The 18,361-nt window shown below is 32.8% G+C and overlaps 2 protein-coding genes across 2 annotated transcripts; one reads left to right on the top strand and one right to left on the bottom strand.

Moving 5' to 3' along the window:
* The first annotated feature begins 1,408 nt into the window (after positions 1–1,408).
* Positions 1,409–11,139, top strand: LOC137813647 (uncharacterized). Its single transcript, XM_068616011.1, has 8 exons — positions 1,409–1,571; positions 1,687–1,777; positions 2,549–2,779; positions 2,922–3,030; positions 8,583–8,628; positions 9,068–9,153; positions 9,657–9,715; positions 10,846–11,139. Exons 1-8 carry the CDS (start codon positions 1,568–1,570, stop codon positions 10,955–10,957), a joined length of 738 nt encoding a protein of 245 aa, XP_068472112.1. The 5' UTR covers positions 1,409–1,567; the 3' UTR covers positions 10,958–11,139.
* A 1,195-nt stretch (positions 11,140–12,334) lies between these two features.
* Positions 12,335–17,198, bottom strand: LOC137813646 (uncharacterized). Its single transcript, XM_068616010.1, has 3 exons — positions 16,934–17,198; positions 15,709–16,071; positions 12,335–14,298 (listed from the first exon to the last, which is right to left on the bottom strand). The coding sequence occupies exons 2-3, from the start codon at positions 16,062–16,064 to the stop codon at positions 12,495–12,497; spliced, it is 2,160 nt and encodes a 719-aa protein (XP_068472111.1). The 5' UTR covers positions 16,065–16,071; positions 16,934–17,198; the 3' UTR covers positions 12,335–12,494.
* Positions 17,199–18,361: the final 1,163 nt, after the last annotated feature.

Below are 18,361 nucleotides of genomic sequence, written 5' to 3'. Positions count from 1 at the left end.
TTGATTATAGTAGATATTAACTAAAAGTAATCTCGATGAATCTAAATTGACAAAAAAACTCTACCCATATGAATTTAAATTTTTTTAACAAATTTTGACTGAAAAATAATATAAAACAAGATCAACTAAAAAATAATTAATATTAATATTTTTATTTACTTATAATTATTTAATATTTTTACATTTAATAGTAATTGAAATACTTTATTTAAAGAAGAAAATTAAAATTCAATAAATTACAACTTTATCAAAAAAGAATATAATAATTTAAAATAAGATTAGCTTAATTTCAATTTATATAAAAGTCTTAAAAATTATGAATTTTCCTATTGAAACCTAAGGTAAGACATGTCTCCCAAATAACTTCTTTACAAATCACCATTATGTTTTTCACTATTGAAAAATACATCTAAAAACCAAAGTCATTGTCACCTCTCAAAAATAGTATTTAAATATTAAAATAACTTACAAATTAATCCATTGCATTAATTTAACAATAAACACCTTACATGATTTTTTTTTTTCCTAAAATCACTTGTTTACAAATTTGCTAAATTAATGTTTTAACTAAAAAAAACTAAAATTACAAATAAATAAATTATATTTTTTAAAATTTTAAATATAACCATAAATTTGTATATACTTATATAATATTTTTAAAACAACAAATTTACACAAAATTATCTTATATTTTATTATTTAAAAATTTGTAAAAATCAAAATAAATTTGTAAACTTATATTTTACATATTTTAAAAAAATTAAAAATATACTTGAATAAACTTTCCTCATAAATTCATAATAACATATCCCAATACAAACAAAAATCACTCTAAATTCACTTCCTCAAATTTTAACATATTCTTTCTCAATCTTTGACACTCTTGTCTCAATTCAAATACAATTTCTTCCAATCCATACACAACGAAACACTCTTAAAAGAAATTCATTGAGTTGTTTTTAACGAAAGCTAAATGGGTACTTTTAATAATAATTGAATTAAAAAAAGTACTTAAATACTTAGTTGAAATAAGTTATTAAGTGATAATTTTTTTCGATATTTTTTCTAATGCTTTATTTTTATAATTTTATTATTAAGTAAAATTTATTGAAAATCGTAATTTTTGTGAAACGTAGTACTCATCCAGCTGGTCTCTCTTCTTGCTTATAGAGACGACAGTAAGATTCAATTATGATTTACAATAAATTCTAACCAATAATAGAGAAAATATTAAAACCATGAGATGGAGTATTGCGAATATTTCTCTTTTCAATTTTACATTTAGATTTAATATAAAGTGAATGGACGCACTAATATTTAGATTATGAACTGCATTAATACTAATGATTAAAACATCTAACACTTTTGGTAATTATAATTTAAATTAATGTAAGATTAATAACTGATTGAAAGGATCATGTGTGTTGTTCATGCAAACAGGATATCAGTTTTCCCCTTAAAATCTTCTCTTTCCATTAAAGTTGTCAGTTACAGACAACAGGTCCAACATAATCTGCTTTGTTTTGCTTCAATCTTTTTCGTTCTTAGTATTTCTTCCAACACATAAATGGGTGATTACTCCAACCCCCACTTCCTTTTCTCTTTTCTCTGCATCCACACACTCTCATTCTCACTTCTCTTTATCTTTTTATGTTTCCATTAATCTCTACTGCTTTCATTTTGCAGCAAAAGCAATCCTTTTGAGCAACAAATGTTTCGGACAAGAACAAATCTGGGTTACACGTTCATCCCCCACCATGCAACAATTTATCAACGGGTTAGTTAGCGTAATTAACTTCGTTGTTGTTCCATACTAGTAAAATTGTACTCCCTCTCCATTTATAGTCAATTTAAAACTTTTATTTCATTGACAATTTAGGAAAAATACTAAGAAATTAGTAAATTTTAATATAATTTATTATGTGAATTTAGTTTTTTTTATTCCTGTAATGAGAATGGAGGTAGTGATAATATGAGTGATAGCAGGTATTTATATGGTTGTGGGTACTGATATACATGATTTCTTGTTCTTTCTTAGTTCTATTAGTGGCCATAAAACACAATAAGCTTCAAATGATACGAGTTAAGTTAGGTGAACTTGGTTGAAGTTTTCCCTTTCTATGAGTATTTGTTTATTGATGAGATCTAGTTGTGGCACTTCTTGTTTGTGCTTTATGAAAGAGGTTAGAGAAGCATTTGTTTACTTTTAAGAGCGAATTACACTCACGTTTCATGTGATTTCTTCAAATTGCCCACGATATCTCTACTTTTTTAACGTTTACAATAACTTCTCTTAGAGAAGTGTGTAATGTGTTTTTTGATACCTCACACTGTAATGCATTTGAAACATCTAAGAAATGGTACTGTAGGAGTTAAAAAGATGAATATGTGTAATCTCCTCAAGATACCACAAGAGGTGTTAGGGTAATTTGTGTTTTTATCTTTTTTTTTTTTCTCTGTTGGGTTTGTTTTGAACCTTCAAATCTTGTCAATGTGATCTTTTTGCTAAGAATAGTTAGTTTTTCGGCCATGAATTTTAAATTTTCAGGAAGAAAATAGACCTCAAGGGGAAGGCTGTAACTTCCTTGAATTCAAATTCAAAGAGGGCAAATTTGTTTGCTGCAAAAAAGGAGAGAATCAGGCTGCCAACATATAGTGATGATTTTGGAGGTAACAAATATCACATCAGTGAATTTCTGAGCCACCCTAGTGGAATTGCAGCCGTTTTAAACACAAAGGCCTTGCAATCGTTTCAATCTCTTGATGCCAACACATACAGGTTTGCCACCTCCTTAATTCTGTTTTGGTGGCTTGAGTTGTTCTTCCAATGGTTTGGCTTATGCAAATATTGTTACTCATCTAGATCGTGACATAAAAATTAGTATACATCTGTAATCAAATAATTATTCTTGTATGTGTAGATGTGAACTGCCTAAACTTCAATTTTTAAACTTTGAAGCTGCCCCATTGCTGGATCTGCGAGTTACCTCAACGGATGAAGATTGCTTGGTTGAGATGCTTTCTTGTAAGGTCTGACCCCGTCCTCCCTAACCCAAAAATAACAAAAATGTTTTGTTCATGATTAAGTGTGAGCTTTAATTTTTAGACTTCTTTTCAATAAACAGAAACACAACACAACCGGGCAATAGAAACAAAGCAATAAGAGATAACAATAAGAGCTAATACATAGATTCTGCCCTCCTTGCCTAAGCCACCAATTCACTCCTAAAATTTGGTTATGCCTCTTCATTATCTTCCCTCTCCGTATTCATATTTCCTTCTCTCTCTCTCTCACCCTCTCCCCATCATTTAACAATTCCCCTCTCCAGTACATTGCTGTCACATGCTCTCATAAACCTCGGCCAACACTCCTGCTCATGCTCTCTTGCCCCTCTTATCTTATACATGTGTCAAAGACCCATCAACTATTTCACTATCTACTCCCAGATTAATGAGTGATTATATTAATCAAGTGTAGTTCAACAACTAGATTTCTTAAAGTAAATTTTCTAGCAGCTATCAGACAGTACAAGTAAGGAAGTGCTTGATACTGGTGTCCACAAATGCTATGTGTGTGAGAGAGAATCAACGAAATATACACCAAATAGTAAAGTTTCTTAATTTCTAGTTTGTAAGCACCTTTCGAAAACTTTAGTTAATAATATTCCTCAAGCACACATATTAATTGTTGTATAGTTCCACTACATCTAAAACGAAGCCAAAGTTTTTCGTTGACCATTTCATGCACTCAAAGTTACGAAGATAGCTATACTCATGTGTGGTTTAAATTATTTATAATTAGTATATATACATGTCTTTATGTAGTTAATAAAAATAACATAGGAACCTCTAAAACATTAAAAACAAAACGAAAGAGAGTTTTGAGAGATGAGTTGTAAAGAAAGGTGGTGTGAGATTATTTGAGAGTTTTTATAATAATCTTTTATCAATAAAATTGATTGTTTTCTCTCAATTTTATTTGTGCTATTATCCCATTTTTCCCAACAAGTGGTACTAGAGCTTAGGTTGAAGTTTTGGGGGGTGTGATTGTGTGTTGAGATAAAATCTGGTGAGAGACGACCACATTAGCTACCACGCAAGCGTAAAACCATTATCACCTCATTGTCATGTTTCATCTTGTCAACTCATTGTCCCTTTTAAATTGTCTTTTTAAAGTATGTATTTTCCCTGTTAATTTTTTTTCTTAAGTTTAGCCCTACGATATTATTTTTCTTCTTCGCAACGGAGAATCAACGATTCATTTGGTGATATGATTAGGCTCACTGCCAACAACTACACACTTTGGAAGCAAGGATGGAGAATCTCCTTAATTGAAAATATTACTATGATCCTATAGAGCATGAAGGTAAGAATCCTAATCCTACTAAAGATGTAGAGTGGAAAAAGATGAACAGGAAGCACATGGTTTGATTCGACAATTGATCGATCATAGTGTATTTCAACACATGTCTCATGAAACTAGTGCTTGTACTTTTTGGAAGAAGCTAGAGGATATGTATCAATCTAAGACCACAGAAAATAAAGCTCTCCTAATAAGAAAGTTTATGAATATGAAGTGGAACTTCAATAGCAGACAAACTAGTGAATTTTAGAACCTAGCAAACCAATATTTTAGAATGGAGTTAAATCTTGACGATGAATTTCAAACCCTTTTACTTCGTAGTTCTCTTCCTAGTTCTCTTCCTGATAATTGGGAGACTTTAGGAGTCACCCTCAACAATTCGACTTTTGGAGGAAAACTCACCATGTTTACTGTGACGGATGGTTTGTTCAATGAGGAAGGTAGGCGAAAGGACAACAATGTAAACAATGAGGACGCCTTTTTCATTGAAGGTAGGGGGAGATAATTAAGGGAAAATCAAAGTAGGGGTAAGGTAAAAGCAAAAGTTGGGGTAAGCCAATACATAGAAGGGGCAGGTTAGTAGAAGGATGGAAACTGAGTTGTTACTATTGTTGGATGAAAGGTCATTTTAAAAGGGATTGTTGAAGGTTGTGAAGGGAGCAAGATTCAAAGAGTTCCTAAGCACACAAGGATGAAGAGATACAAGTCATAGTTGTTGAAAAGATGGTTGCATTTGCCGTTCAAGAAGAATTATGCATAGTGGTGTGAAGTGGAGAAGTTGAGTGGACAATAGATATTGCCGCTTCTTGCCATGCCATTCCTAGAAGAGACATCTTCACATCATGAGACCGATGAATTTGGCACTGTGAAGATGGACAACACTAGTGTTAATAAGACTGTGAGTATTGACGATGTTCAAATAATAATAGACGTTGGGTGTAGAGTTACTCTGAAGGATGTTTGATATATGTCAGAAGATCTTCAATTGAATCTACTTTCAAGATGAACTCTTGATCAATGAGGTTTCTGAAAATCGCTTCCGCAATAGAACATGTAAAGTGTTGAAAGGAGTTACGGCTCAAGGAAAACTTTATGGTAGCTTATACAAAACTTGAGTAAAAATCAACTTAGAAAGCACCAATGTAGTGGAAGAAGAGTAGTAGGATTTGTGGCACCAAAGATTTGGTCACACATGAGTTGATCACTATTAAGGATATGAAAAGTCATCTTTGTAATCATTGTTTGTATGGTAAACAACGAAGAATTTGTTTAAGCTCCTCATCTGTAAGAAGATTAGAATTATTGAGTTTGTTCACTTTTATATATGCGGTCCCTTGAAGATGGAATCACTAGATCGTAACAAGTATTTTCTAACTTTTATTGAAGATGCTTTTAGAAAGATTTGTGTATTTTTTGAGGATCAAGGATCAGGTATTAGAAAATTTCTTGCAATTTTATGCCATGGTATAATGTGAGATAGGAAAGAAGTTGTTGAGACAACGGAGCAGAGTGTACTTCTAAGGAGTTCAATGCCTACTGCAAGAGATATGACATTCAACATGAGAAGACAATATCATGTACACCTCAACACAATGGTGTAGTATAAAGTCTTAACTGAATCATCATGGAGTGTGCTAGAAGCATGTTAAGTATGGCTAAGCCGCCTAAGACATTTTGGGGAGAGGTTGTTCGCACTGCCTGTCACTTATTAAATAGATCACCATTAGTTCCTTTGAATTTTGGGACTCCAGAGAAGATCTGGTATGGTAAGACCCCTCATGCTCACATTTAAAGGGATTCACATGTTTGACATTTGCACATTTATCCAAATAGTGAAGGCAAAAGCTTAAGGCAAGAACCATGCCAAGTATCTTCATTGGTTACAATGGAGATGAAAATTTTGGATATGGGTTATAGAACCCAAAGGAAAGGAAGGTATTCAAAAGTAGAGATGTGATATTCCTAGGAACCAGTTATATACACCTACATTGACTAAAAGTATAATAATTACATATTTTGTTTCAAATCTTACATAGGGATGTTCTTGAAGCTATGCAAGAGTATGCAAAAGAGATTGTTGAACCAGGTGAGGTTCAACAACCCGATGAAGAAAGATTAGAAAATGAAGATCTAAATAAACCTACATTGACTAAAAGTCTAATAATTACATATTTTGTTTCAAATCTTACAGGGATGTTCTTGAAGCTATTGAAGAGTAAGCAAAAGAGATTGTTGAACCAGGTTCAACAATCCGATGAAGAAAGATTAGAAAATGAAGCACCACCAAAACCTTATGAGTCAACGGAGGTCAACGAGAAGTAGGGTTCCATCCAAGACGTATACGAAATACACAATACATTCTTCCCACTGAAAAAGAAGAGCCGAAAGGATTAAAAAGAGTGTTGTCTCATCCAAACAAAGAGAAATTGTTGCAGGCTGCTATGCACAATCTTTGCAAAATAATTAGACAGATGACTTAGCTAAGATCCTGAAGAAAAGAAGGCGCTAAGGAATAAATGGGCTTTCAAGATTAAAGAAGATAGTATTGGAAGGGTCATGAAGCACAGGGCGTGACCGTGGTTAAAAGATTCTTCCAAAAGAAAGGAATCGATTTTGATGAAATCTTCTCAAATGTGGTAAAAATGACATTGGTGTGTGTCATGTTTGGATTGACTTCTAGTCTAGACTTAGAGTTTGAAGAAATGGATGTGAAGATTGTATTCCTTTATGTTGATGAAGAATATACATGCCACAACCAAAAGGATTTGAGGTTGCAGGAAAGAAGAACCTTGTATGGAAATTGAAGAAGAGTTTATATGGCCTTAAGAAAGCTTTAAGACAATAGTATTAGAAATTTGATTCTTTCATGATGAGTCAAGGATACAAAAGAATAACTATGGGGCAATGTGTCTACTTCCAAAAGCTCTTAGGAGGATATTTTGTTGCATTGCTACTATATGTGGACAACATGTTGATAGTCGGTAAGGATGCAACAAAGATAAAAACATATGAAAGGAAAACTTTTCAAGTCATTTGATATGAAAGACTTAGGACGAACTCAATAGATTCTTGGCATGCACATTTACAGGGATAGAAAAGTACACAAGTTGTGGCTGTCACAAGAGAAATTTATTCAGAGGTTAAATATGGAGAATACCAAGCCACTAAGCCAACCATTGGCTAATCACTCCAAGCTAATAAAGAGGTTGTGTCCCTCTTCTAAAGAGGAGATGGATGAAGTGTTAATAGTTACTTACTCTTTTGCAGTTGGAAGCATGATGTATGCGATAATGTGAATGAGACCTGATATAGCACATGTTGTTGGAGCAATGACCAGATACCTCTAAAATCTTTGAAAGGATCATTGTGAAGTAGTTAATTAGATTGGCACATCTAAGACATGTTTGTGTTACGGGGGAGTTGATCCAATCTTAGAGGTTGTATAGATGCAGACATGGTTGGGATTCTTGATGGTAGAAAATCTACATCGGGATACATATACACTTTTGCAAGTGAGTCATGTCTTGGCAATCAAGGATGTAGAAGTATGTTGCTTTATTCACAATAGAGGCAGCTAGAAAAGAAATATTATTGTGATGCTCGCTATTATTGGATTCGTGAGATGATGGATCAACAAGAGTTAAGTTTGATGAAGATTCACATAGAGAAGAATGCAATGGATATGCTTACGAAGGTGCTCACTATAGAAAAGCTAGAGTTGTGCAAAGACATTAGTGAAATGAATGTTAGATAATGACTTCCTAGATGTAGTTGGAGGGGGAGCATTGTTGTATGGTTCCACTACATCTAAAATGAAACCAATAGAAGAGTTTATTTCATGCTATCAAAGTTAGAAAGATAGCTATAGTTATGTGTGGTTTAAATTATTTATTAATTAGTACTTACACGTCTTTCTTTTAATAAAAACAACATCGGAACCTTTAAAACCTTACAAACAAAACAAAAGAGAGTTTTGAGAGATGAGTTGTCCAGAAGGGTAGTGTGAGATTATTTGAGAGTTTTTGTAACAAACTTTTATCATTAAAATTAATTATTTTCTCTCGATTTTATTTATACTGTCATCCCATTTTTTCCAACATTAATCAATGCCCTAAGAAATAATAGATGTATATAAACCTTAGTTTGATTGAACATGAGTCTTTGTAACATTCCTTTCGTTACTCATCCCATTTTAATTGTTTCATACTTTATTATTCAGTTTGAGGGTTCAGAAGTCGTGAAAGAGCAAAACCGCCACTTTTCAGGTAGTTAGTTATAATGTACTCTGTGTGCGTAGTTGTACTAGTTTTATAAATCCTCCCTTTGTGAAATTGAAATATAAAAAATGTTTATTTTCTATCAAAACCTTGTGCAAAGAAATTTATCTGTCTTCCGCTTAGTAGAGAGAAAACTGTTTCGTTCTCCTTATCATAAATTGAGGGTAAGACTCTCCACCACCTGGTGCTGAAAATGCTGGAAACGACTTATCAAGGGTGCTCAGACAGAAAATTATGGAATTTCTCCAGATATCAGGGGAGATTTACTTAGAACCTTTGATATTATTATATTTGTAAAAGCTAGTCTTTCATCACAATTTTCCGCTGAATTCAAGTTTATCTGAAATACATGTTTCATGAGACTTTTGTTTTTTCAGTGCTTTTAACAACTGTCCTGGTAGTTTGTTAATAACTCTATGTTTTGCAGCATTCATGGTAAACCATATGAAATGGGGTGGTGCTGGTGCCGAATCATATTTAGAAGTTGATGTTAAGTTGAATCTCACCCTTGAGGTTTGTCTTATCCTCATAAAATACATAAATATTACATATACTGTTACATCCATATTTGTTGGCTTTCCTGGAATATTAGAGTGGTAATCCTGTATGTTATGATGATTAAATTTGTTTTCGAGGACTATGAAGTCATGGATTGCCTTACTTCATGGAAATTATATTGTAGCCTTATAAGAAAGAAAGTCCAGGTATTCAGTTGAATTTTGTCATCAAAGTGAAATTTCTGGTTTGTTTCTTGTCTAAAAACTTATGAATTAAGTTGAGAGATTCCTTCTTTCTCAGTGATATTGCTCCACTGTTCATTTCTACGTAATGAAGGAGTCCTACTAACTCCAACATAATCATTGCTAATTCATTTTTTGTAGCTGCGTATTCATATGCTAAAAAGATCACTGGTTTAATCAAAATTAGTATCCATGACTATATTAACTTTAATTCAATTTGATATAACTGATTTTAGCTTTTCTTCTCATCATTAAAATAAAGATATCTCTCTGCAGATCTACACACAACCATTTACCATGATGCCTACTTCTGCTGTTGAGGGTCCGGGAAATATGTGAGTTACTTAGTAAATAGTTTTAATTTCGTCCTTTTAGATTGTGTACTCTGCATGGTCAAGTTGTTTTACGATATATTTGTACATTAAGTGTCTGTTGCTATAAATGCCATGCTAAACTCTTTTTAATATAGGTCTTTCTTTCACTAAGGTCTATGTACTTCATGTGAATTCGGAATATATTCAAAAGCAACTTATTGGAAATTGAGAGGTTCTAGAACACTAATATATAGTTAATGTGAGGGGTAGGACGTTATATTGCAGTTAAATATTGAGTTTTTTGTTGACTAAATTTAAGGAAAAATCATCAGACACTGTTTTTCTGATTGATGGCTTAGTTTCTCCTCCTCCTTACTTTTATGATGTAACCTTTGCCCTTTGTCAAACCCGTCTATCATGACGTAAAATTTTCACCTAAATAGTCTTTCTAATCTGCCAAGATGAACAATTCCTAATTTCAATTTTGACTTTACCAATTTATGATATTAGATAATGTAAATGTTGAGATTGAATTACTAGTTATTCTTCTGGATGTGCACAGAAGTTCTATTTTTGCTATGGATTCTGTTTATATAAATGATAAATAAGAACTCAGTTTATGCAAGGTGATGTCATATTCTGCAGTTAACTTATAGTAGATATTGGTTGTCTCTCTGGGTTACAAACCTGTAGCCTTATGGCAGAAACCTATTTTGTAATTTGGACTTGGCTGAGAAATTACAGATTGAGGTTTGAAGTGACAAGAATTTAAATCCTCTGGGAATTTTGGTGAATATCTCTTCTTTTCAACTTTGTATGCATGTGACATTTAATTTGTTTATGCTTTGTTTAAATCATTTTCTTTTAGAGGATGAACTTAGGGCCCTATTTAGGCTTATTTCAGTGGTTTATAACCTAGTTTAGCTTATTTCAATGTGCTTTAGTATTAAAACTTATGAATAAGTTTCATTATGTAAGAACTTTTTGAATAAGAAAGCAGCAAGTAGATCAAAGGAGGTGATTCTTTTTCTTCTTTTCTGTGTCTTCGCCTTGTACTCAGTATGTGCTCACCCTTGTCTATCACTTTGAAGACAAAATTAGTAACTCGCCATTTTGTTTAGGATGATTAATTTCTTTTGGCTATGCAACAGAATGATGCAGGCTTTGGTGGACAAGCTGGTGCCACTGCTACTTCAGCAGATGCTACAAGATTATCATGAATGGGTTGAAATGCAATCATACTCTCTTAAATCAGGATTCTAGGTATGGACTAGTTGCATGTACACAATTTTTAGATAGAGACAACAGAGAGAGAGAGGAAGAACAGTTGATGCTTAAGGGAAAAGGAGAGAGAATAGATTTCTGAGAGACCTTGGTTGAAATCTGTATCCATGTAAACAATACACTTCTAGTTAGTAACAGTGTCTCTTTCTCTGTTCTTTTTATTTAACAGTCACAATACATTCTATCTACTTAAGAATTATCGTTGTCGTAACACCACTGAGATGCAAAGATACAACCATAACGAATAACAGTATATAAATTAAAAATGATAAAAGCTTTCAAAATTTAGTGAGACAGTTGTATTTCTTAACTCAAGTATCAGATTCAGATTTTGGTTTTTTAGTTGTATTAATTTAGTCTCTTAACTTTTCTTCCTTACACTGATACTTCCATTCAAATTTTCGTACCAATTTTTTAAAAATTTTATCCACAATTATTAAAATTTTAATTTGGTCCTTTTTTAAAAATATGACGATGTTTTTTCTTCTATTAAATGGATAAAAGTGGCATTTATACCGTGTGAGGGTGATGGCAACGTCATTTTCATTCTGTACTCACTTTTCAATTACAACGTTTAAATATTAAAATAAATTATAGATTAATTTATTGTTTTTATTCAATAATATTATCTCAGCGTCACATCAATACTACATTGGATTCTTTTATACACAAAAATCAATTTTTAAAAAATAGGCCAAATTATAAGTTTTCATAATATTTGTTGTTTGATAGACAATCCATAAGTCAATTTATAAAGAATGAGAGCAAATAATAATTTTTAATGATTGTGAAACAAAATTGAAAAAATAGTGAAAGCAGAACAAGTCATTAAGAAACACGAGGCATGACAGGTGGAAATAGTGTATCAACTTTTTTTTTATGTCAAATACAAAATCATGTGTAGCTATGAAATTGTAGATAAAATGGAGAATAACATTTATGGTCTCGTGATGTCCATTCCGAAGCATTTCATCTTAAAAACTACAATATTATTAGATAGAGACTTGATTAAATGGTATACTTTTACAGGTAAATTATCGTTTTTATTAGACAACATAAATAATGTGTTCCCATTTTAACAACTTAAAAATCTCGGCCACAACTAATGAGCTACTAAAATGGTAATTAAGCTTTTGAGCCTAACTATTAAAAATAGGTTTGTTCATCTTCTTATGTAATAGATATTATCATTAATTCCCCATTGAATGAAACGATCGGCATTTATTGTTTTCAAGAACCACCAATTATACTAGCGAAGCCTGACATTTAATCCATGCGTCTGAAATATAATTTCAACAAAAAGTAAATTTTTTATTTTATTTTTAAAAATACTACCAGTCACACAGCAGAACACAATTTGAAACAAGCACGCATGAAAAATATTTCAAACATAAGTTACATAATTCGAAAAGCAACACAACACACATACAATCCAAAGATTAAAGCAGCAAAAAAGTATTCTCAAAGCCTGGATCACAGTTCATAAGACTTTCATTCCTCCACTAGAAGGAAAAACTTAGTATTTGGCTCTTTTGGAATAATCTCCTCGACTTTCCCTCTCATCCCTTCTGCGCTCCTGCTCCTCCCTCCTGTGCTTTCTTTCTCCTCTGCCAACATCATCCCTTCGGTGCTGTTTTCTTTCTTCATGACCATCATCATCATCGTCCCTTTTGTGCTTTCTTTCTCCACGACCACCTTCATCCTTTGAGTGCTTTCTCTCTCTATCATCATCCTCCCTTATGTTCTTTCGTTCTCCACGACTATCCTCAATCCTACTGTGTTTTGCTTCCATATGAACACCACCCTCATCTCTTGAGTGCTTCCTTTCTCCATAATCATCATCATCCCTTCTGAACTTTCTTCTTGCATGATCATCCTCATCCCTTCTGAACTTTCTTTCTCCATGTTCATCCTCGTCCCTTCTGAACTTTCTTTCTCCATGTTCATCCTCCTCCCTTCTGAACTTTCTCTCTCCATGTTCATCCTCATCCCTTCTGAACTTTCTCTCTCCATGTTCATCCTCATCCCTTCTGAACTTTCTCTCTCCATGTTCATCCTCATCCCTTCTGAACTTTCTCTCTCCATGTTCATCCTCATCCCTTCCACGCTTTCTCTCAACAAGGTCAACTACATCGCTCAAGTTCTTCCTCTCTCCATGGTCATCCTCATCCTTTCTGCGGTTCCCTTCTTTAGAATCATCACCATCCCTTGCCTGTTTTCTTTCTCCAAGATCATCCTCATCTCTTGAGTGCTTTCTTCCTGTTCGGTTAACTCTCCGGCCATCATCATGCCTTCTGTGCTTCTCTTCTTTAGAATCATTTTCATTCCTGGCATGCTTTCTTTCTCCAACATCCTCATCCCTCGTGTAATTTCTTTCTATGCGATCTTCATCCCTTCCATGCTTCCTTTCCCCACGGTCATCATTATTCCTTTTATGCTCATGCTCCCTGTGATTATCATCGTCTCTTCTATGCCTCCTTGCTAAATGATCCTCACCATGGCGAGCAGTCCGACCAACAATCTGTGATTCAACATCCTTGTTATAATAATTTCTGCTTCTCTGCTCAGAGGCATGCTTAACACCGTCTCTATCAGAATTCTCATCATCAGAATTATACCTTCTTGTCCTCTGCTTCCCAGCTGTACCATATTTATTTTCCTTACTGTCAACATCAGATTCCACCTCAGAATCATGACGTTTGCTCATTTTTGAATGTTTCATCCCTTCCTTAGTCTTATTCTTGGGGATGTCATCATGATCATCAGAATCATCCTCTGAAGTGTTCCTATAATGAGACTCTTGTCTCTTCTTGTAACTTTTTCTTGCAATATTGCTGTCATCAGAGTCATAGGAAGAATCACTATCTTCCACCCTACCCTTCTTGTGGTGCTTAGGAATCTTCATCTTTTTGGCCTTAACCTTTCTCTTAGAATCACTATCAGAATCAGATTCATCATACTTTTTACCACGCTTCTTTGTACCTCTCTTCTCATTTGAAGAGGTGTCTGAATCAGAAGAATCATCATTGTACTTTTTCTCACGAGTTCCAATCTTCTTGTGGCTCTTAACATTTTCATCCTTTTGACCTTCAACCATTTGTTTCTTCCTACTAAAATTTCTGTCCAAAAAGGCATGTTCAGGCTTTGAAATATGTTTCCCGTCCATGTTAGAACCATTTTTCCCATCATTTCCAAGGCCATCAGTCCCATCTGCATTTATTTCATTGACTTCAGATGATACAATGCCAAGAGCAGCTTTTAATGATTCCATCTGCTTTTCCTTCCTAGCAGCAATTTGATGAGTCTGCGTATCTGAAACCCTGAAAAACTCCAAATAATTTTTATTAAATATATATCTAGGCATAAATTTACACACACCATTCAAAAATTGACATAATCCAAATATAACTGCATGTATGCCTTCGAAACGTCAATCAACAAGCAACCACTAAAATAATTAAAACAACCTTACATCCAAATAATCCAACATGCAAACAACTTCTTCAAGAGTTCAAATTTAGAGGAGTCCAACAAACTAAGTCAAATTGTGATAATAAGTCAGCCCTTCAGATTGCATCTAACCCAATGTTTAACTAAACATATTTATATTTAGATTGATTGTCACTTTAATCGAGAGAAGTTGTAATCCAAGGATATTAGTTAATTTTATCAATTCCAGTGATTAACTTGCAGATATTTTACAACATCATTATGAAGACCTCAAATAATGATTATCTTCTGTTGTATAGGTTTCACATAGATGTGTTTGTTATACCTAGTATGTAATAGGCAGTAGCCCTTATTTATGAGTTCTCAATAAAAAACATAGTTTTTTCAATAAAAAACCTTCACCTTAATGAATCTAAATTTTGTTATTTATATTTTGATTAAAGAACATTAGAAAGCCCATGAATAAAAGGGTCCAATAGATAACTTTAGGCCCAAAGTAAGATGAGACCAGGTGGTTTTTGTCTTGGAACTAAAATATAAAAGATCTTAACATAAAAAAGAAGACAATACGTAGTAGTATAACTGTAGAGTTTTGGGATATCTCCCTTCTTGACCCACTAGCAGCAAACACAACACAGAGAAATGTAGATTGCAGTGCAGTGATTGCCAGCTCGAGCAGCCATTTTTTTTTATATTTTGGCTGCAAGCTTGAACAGGTTCAGAGCAACAACCTTTGGATAAAAGGTGTCATAACCTTCTGTGGAAGAATTGGATGATTGGTGTGCAAGATGTGATTCACAGATGTTGTTGAGGTAAAGATAATGATATTGTTCTTACCATCTAAACTTAAGATAGGATGTTACCATTTGAATTTTCTGTTACACTTAGTCCTATTTAATTTATAGAGTCCAACCATAAAAGATCGTAATTCTCCGCATAAAGGTTTTGTTTGTTCTCACATTAAGCTTTCAGCTCTAAGATCACAGACACAAACAGTACATAAGAAACACAACAATTCATAAAAATGTAAAAGAGCTTATCAACAAAAAGCTTGATTGAAACAATTATTTCTTCACAAGAATCACAAGCCTAAAATTCCATCAAAGTCAATTGCTTCTTCTCTGATGCTGATACTGTAATCACAAATAATAATCACTCACAACCCTAACAGATATGTTAAAATTAAAAATCAATCACAACCCTATTAACACATTAATAGACACAATTATTTCACAAGAATCACAATTCTAACAAAAACAGCAGAATTCAAGATCAATTACTTCTTATTTGATGCAGATACAGGCCCAAGTCCATCAGATTCATTGGTGGCAGAAGCATCTTCCAAATTTTGGCGAGCTTTTTCTAGTTTCTCAGAAATCTCGGCATCAGTGTAGCCCTGATCAATGAGCTTGTCTTCAAGGATGACAAGCTTAAGCTGGATCTGACGCTTACGATCATGTTCAAGGATCTCTTTGTTGGGCTTCCTGCTAAGCCCAGCAGTGCCCTGATCTTCCTCGAACCCCCTCGTGTTGTCCGCAACCTTTGAAATCTTGGGCTTCACAAAGAACTTGTTACTCTGAATGTAGCCATTTGTACCTGACCCTCTTGGGGTCTGTAGTCCAATTCCATTGTACATATCAACTCTGAAAAAATTATTAGAAATCAATTTCAATGGTAATTTAGAAATATTGTCATGAAAAAAAAATAAAATATATCCACCAATTGAACATCCAAGAAAATGGGTTTCTATTGCAAAAACAAGATAATGTGCTAAAATCATTGATGTATAGTACCACATATCAATACGCTATCCAAAATAACATAGTAACACAAGATTCTGTTTATAAGACAGAAATCCAATTTGATAACGCAAATAACATGAAGTTTCTCTAATTCAAGAGAAGTGACTAAAAAATTTAATTCGATACCAATCTACATGATGGACTAATGCTAAATATCAATAACTCGTTGGACCAAGGAATTGAAATATACAAATTTTATTAAAATGCTCCCCTTTCATAGCTCTTTGATAAATCCTTCCATCATAAGCTTAAAATATAAACATCTAAATAAATAAAAGGAAAATGCAACTTTGCATGACATTATTATGAAAACACTTTGAAGGGCGATCAAAATGTACAGCATAGTAGCAGGGTTGTTCTCGCCTTGCTTAAAAACTAGAAAAAAAAAAACAGTGTTTGAACACAAATACCTCGATCATAAATTACAGAGCCATCATCACAGCTAAAAAGCTATATAAAAAAGGGGTATAATAAGAAAAAAATCAATCAGTATAACTAAGAAATCATTTAACCCTAAATTCCAATAATCGAGAACCTTACAACTTGACCCAGTTTTGGAATAAACAGCATTTGAAAGAGTACAAGTTAGAGTTTATGTTTGATCCCTTAAAACCCTATGTTAAACGACGATGGAAAAAAAATACGATTCGAAAGGCTAGCACATAGATCAAAGCAAAGAGAGGAAGCGAATTAGAGAATATACCTCCGAAGACGCGAGACAGAAAGGCCTCTGAGTGAAGTTGGAGAGATTGAGAATGAGGACGCGAATTAGGTTTGTAATCAGCGAGGGTTCTTCTTCTTGCAATGTTTAGTTCCTCCAATTTCAGATTGGGTGAGCCTCAAATGATTTGCTAAATACAAAACTATAAGGCTGTGATATATATGCAAGAGAGGAATTTAGTTATGAGTATAATTTTTATCAAAGATTATATCTTTTATACAAGATTATATCTTTTATACTTTTATGTAAAAATTTATAATTTATACTTATATTTATATATGTAAGAGAGGAATTTATTTAATTGGATTAAAATTTATCAAAATTAAATTAAATTGAATAATCAATAAATTTATTACTACTTTGTTAGATATGTTTAAGTGTGAATAATATTGTTTATTTAATTTTAATAATAAATATAATTACATATAAATAATAAAAGTAAAAAATACAGATATATTGTGTTCCCAATAATTATATAATTGCTGTTATCCATATTATATTTTATTAAAGTTAAATAATAATAATAAAATATCAAATAAATTATAATTTAATATAAAATATAGGTTGATATATATATAAATATCTATATATATATATAAATGAAATATCAAATAATTTATTAAACATAAATTTTGTAGCTATAATATATATAGTGAAATTTTTAATCTAACAATAAAGTTTAAAACATAAAATGATTTAACTGAAAGATATTCAATACTATAATATTTAGTAAAAGATATATTGTTATTATTTAATCTCTCCTCGATAATTGGGTGAGTCTGAAGGATTTGCAGTGTGATATATATGCAAGAGAGGAATTTAATTATATGAGTATAACTTTTTATCAAAGATTATATCTTTTATACAAGATTATATCTTTTATACTTTTATGTAAAAGTTTATAATTACATATAATTGATGTTATCCATATTATATTTTATTAAAGTTAAATAATAATAATAATAATAAAATATCAAATAAATTATAATTTAATATAAAATATAGGTCGATTTAATGGTTAAATTATTATTTTTTATATATATAAATGAAATATCAATTAATTTATTAAACATAAATTTGTATAGCTATTGTAGCCGAGAGGCCGAGGCCTGAGAAGACTTGGCCGAGATGCCGAGATCTTAGAAGACTTGGCCGAGAGGCCGAGACCTTAGAAGACTTGGCCGAGAGGCCGAGACGACTGAGAGGCCGAGACCTTAGAAGACTTGGCCGAGACGACCGAGACCACTGGAACATGGCCGATGGCCGACCCATGCCATGATGATTTGGTCGATGGCCGACCCCTATTACAGTTAACGCTCAAACCAAGATCAGTGAAGCTAATCTATCATTAAGAATTAGGTAATGCAAACCTAAGAGGTGTCCACCTCGATAAATGGGCCCAACAAGGTA

The sequence above is a fragment of the Phaseolus vulgaris genome, chromosome 1 (genome assembly GCF_000499845.2).
Source record: "Phaseolus vulgaris cultivar G19833 chromosome 1, P. vulgaris v2.0, whole genome shotgun sequence".
Lineage (NCBI taxonomy): Eukaryota > Viridiplantae > Streptophyta > Magnoliopsida > Fabales > Fabaceae > Phaseolus > Phaseolus vulgaris.
The sequence above is the reverse complement of the archived record's forward strand: the minus strand, read 5'-3'. Positions and strand labels throughout refer to the sequence as shown.